Source organism: Lytechinus variegatus, chromosome 6, assembly GCF_018143015.1.
Source record: "Lytechinus variegatus isolate NC3 chromosome 6, Lvar_3.0, whole genome shotgun sequence".
NCBI classification, from domain to species: domain Eukaryota; kingdom Metazoa; phylum Echinodermata; class Echinoidea; order Temnopleuroida; family Toxopneustidae; genus Lytechinus; species Lytechinus variegatus.
Window position 1 is genome coordinate 33,230,105 of NC_054745.1, and position 2,608 is coordinate 33,232,712.

At 35.5% G+C, this 2,608-nt stretch overlaps 1 protein-coding gene across 1 annotated transcript; it reads right to left on the reverse strand.

The window, feature by feature from the left end:
• Positions 1-683: 683 nt before the first annotated feature.
• On the reverse strand, positions 684-1,187 carry LOC121416608. The gene has a single exon (XM_041610098.1). The coding sequence runs from the start codon at positions 1,161-1,163 to the stop codon at positions 684-686; it is 480 nt and encodes a 159-aa protein (XP_041466032.1). The 5' UTR covers positions 1,164-1,187.
• Between the last annotated feature and the right edge of the window lie 1,421 nt (positions 1,188-2,608).

The window sequence follows — 2,608 nt, forward strand, 5'->3', positions numbered from 1 at the left end:
CAACGCCTTCAAGGAATCCCCAAGCATCACAATTTTTAAACATAACCTTAAAAAGATGCTTATTTGCCAATACTTTACACAAACAAGTCAATCTACCATATAACCAAAACCATATACAAAAAAAACTTTTTTTTGTTTTTGTTTTTTGTTTTTTTATCTCCCAGCTTACAACTTGCCTGCCGACCTGTTTCCGCACCTGCCATGCTCCTCTTTGCACCTCCAATTGTACCTGCACACCCTTTCTCTCTCCCTACATTTGTCTCTCTGTTCCTCCCTCATAATCACAATTATTGTAACCATGTTGTTATTTTTTTTTTATTTTTATTGTTATTACTAGTATCATTTATTCTAATTTGGTTCACTCTTTCGTTGTTACCTTCGATATTTTGTATAGCCTCCTTTTAAACTGTCTTCCGTCTCTCCTTTATACTATAGTTTTGTAATATACGTTACGGGGGCTTGCCTCCCATACAAGCTTCGCTTTTCTTGGCAAGCCCCTCCGTTCTGTTTTATATAGTTATTATAGTCAAAGTTACTTTAATTTGCATTAGTTCTCATTGTTTATACCTTATTTCGATTGATGTTGTACTTTAAATTTAACTATGTATTGTTTGATTTTGTTGTGCTTGCTTTGTAAACGGAAAATAAATTAATCTAAATCTAAAATTTTATTAAACAAGAACTTACCAAACGTATCTCATCGCTTTCACATGTCTGCAGCAGTCGATAAGGTAAACTAAGTCATCCTCGTCTGTACACTTCACCCATTTCAGATGGAGCTTCTGCAGGTTCTGTGTATGTTCTTTGATGACCAGACCCAGTCCTCTCATTGTCTCTCTCGTTACACGGCTCTTCTCTGGTGAAAGTGATGACGGACCATGAAGATAAATGCGTTTGAGTTTCTGCCCTGCTGTTCGACGAAGAACAGCGGTGTAACGATCAATGTCTCCCTCCGCATCATCCATCGTGATATCAATACCTTCCAAACCAGGGAGCGATGAGATTAGACCTTCATAGCACTGTGACGTCACTCTCTCGGCTGATATGTTTGTGACCGATGGTAGCTCAGGAGGAGATGGAGGGAAGCTGAGAGAGGAGTCTGAGATGGTAAGATGCTTCAGTGAGTTGAAAGATCTGAGACATGGCCACATTCTAGAAGTCATCTCAGAAGACAGCCGACATCTTGTTATCTGAATGAAAATATGAATAGGAAAGGTGGATAATAATTATGTTGTGTAAAACTTTTTTGGTTCATGAAATTATTTTGGGATAAGATTATTCTTCACAACTTTCATGCATGTCGTGGAAACATAAATATCCCCCCCTGTTGCACCCACAAATGTAATAACGCCCACAAATGTAATAACACTTTACCCACAATGTAATAACGCCCACAAATGTAATAACACTGTAACCACAAATGTAATAAATTTGAAGGGATTTTTGGCGAATCCGTTCTAAACTAAATCCTATAGTAATGCATTCATATAGCACAAAGTGCAAAGTCTTTGTTGGAGATAAGTCAAAAGTCTTTTTCCAGACCAGGTTGTTTCAAAAACTATTATATAAGTCCAAAGTCTTTTTTTCCAGACCCGGTTGTTCAAAAAGTTATTGTAAAAGTCCAAAGTCTTTTTTCCAGCCCCGGTTGTTTAAAAAAATATGATATAAGTCCAAAGTCATTTTCCAGACCCGGTTAATTCAAAAATTATACTATAAGTCAAAACTAAGATACGATAATGATATTCCGGTGGAATAAAAAGGAGAATCGAGCGTAGTCTTTTCTCCAGACCCTGTTAATTAAGACAGGTAGAATTAATGTCTTTGTTGTTGTTTCAACTTATATGGCTTATACTGTGAATATATGGGATAAGAGTAAATCGAGAATCAAGCGTAGTCTTTTCACCAGACCTAATTACTAAAGACTAATAACTAAAACCTTAATGTCTTCATATAGCACAAAAATGCAGTCTTTTTTTCCAGAGCCGGTTAATTAAAAAGTTACAATATAAGTATAAACTAAGATACGATAACGATATTCCAGTGGAATAAAAATGAAAATCGAGCTTAGTCTTTTCTCCAGACCCAGTCAATTAAGACTGGTAGAATTACTCTCTTTGTTGTTGTTTCAACTTACACGTCTTATATTGTGGATATATACGCTATAAGTAAATTGAGAATCAAGCGTAGTCTTTTCTCTAGACCCGGTTACTTAAAACTAAAAACTAATCCCTATAGTAATGCGTTCATATACCACAAAATGGCAAAGTCTTTTTTCCAGACCGGTTAATTCAAAAATTTAATCATAAGTCCAATGTCTTTTTTCCAGACCCAGTTGTTAAACAAATTATACGATATGTCCAAAGTCTTTTTTCAGACCCGGGTATTTCAAAATTATAATATAAGTCCAAACTAAGATACGATAATGATATTCCAGTGGAATAAAAATGAGAATCGAGCTTAGTCTTTTCTCCAGACCCAGTTAATGAAGACTGGTGGAATTAATGTCTGTAGTTGTTTCAACTTATTTGGTGTATTATTGTGAATACATGCGCTAAGAGTAAATTGAGAATCAAGCGTAGTCTTTTTTCCAGACCCGGTTAATTCAAAA

What these genes read in the sequence shown, in the direction of transcription:
- LOC121416608 (XM_041610098.1), bottom strand. Translation starts at nt 1,163, where the DNA reads ATGACTTCTAGAATGTGGCCATGTCTCAGATCTTTCAACTCACTGAAG.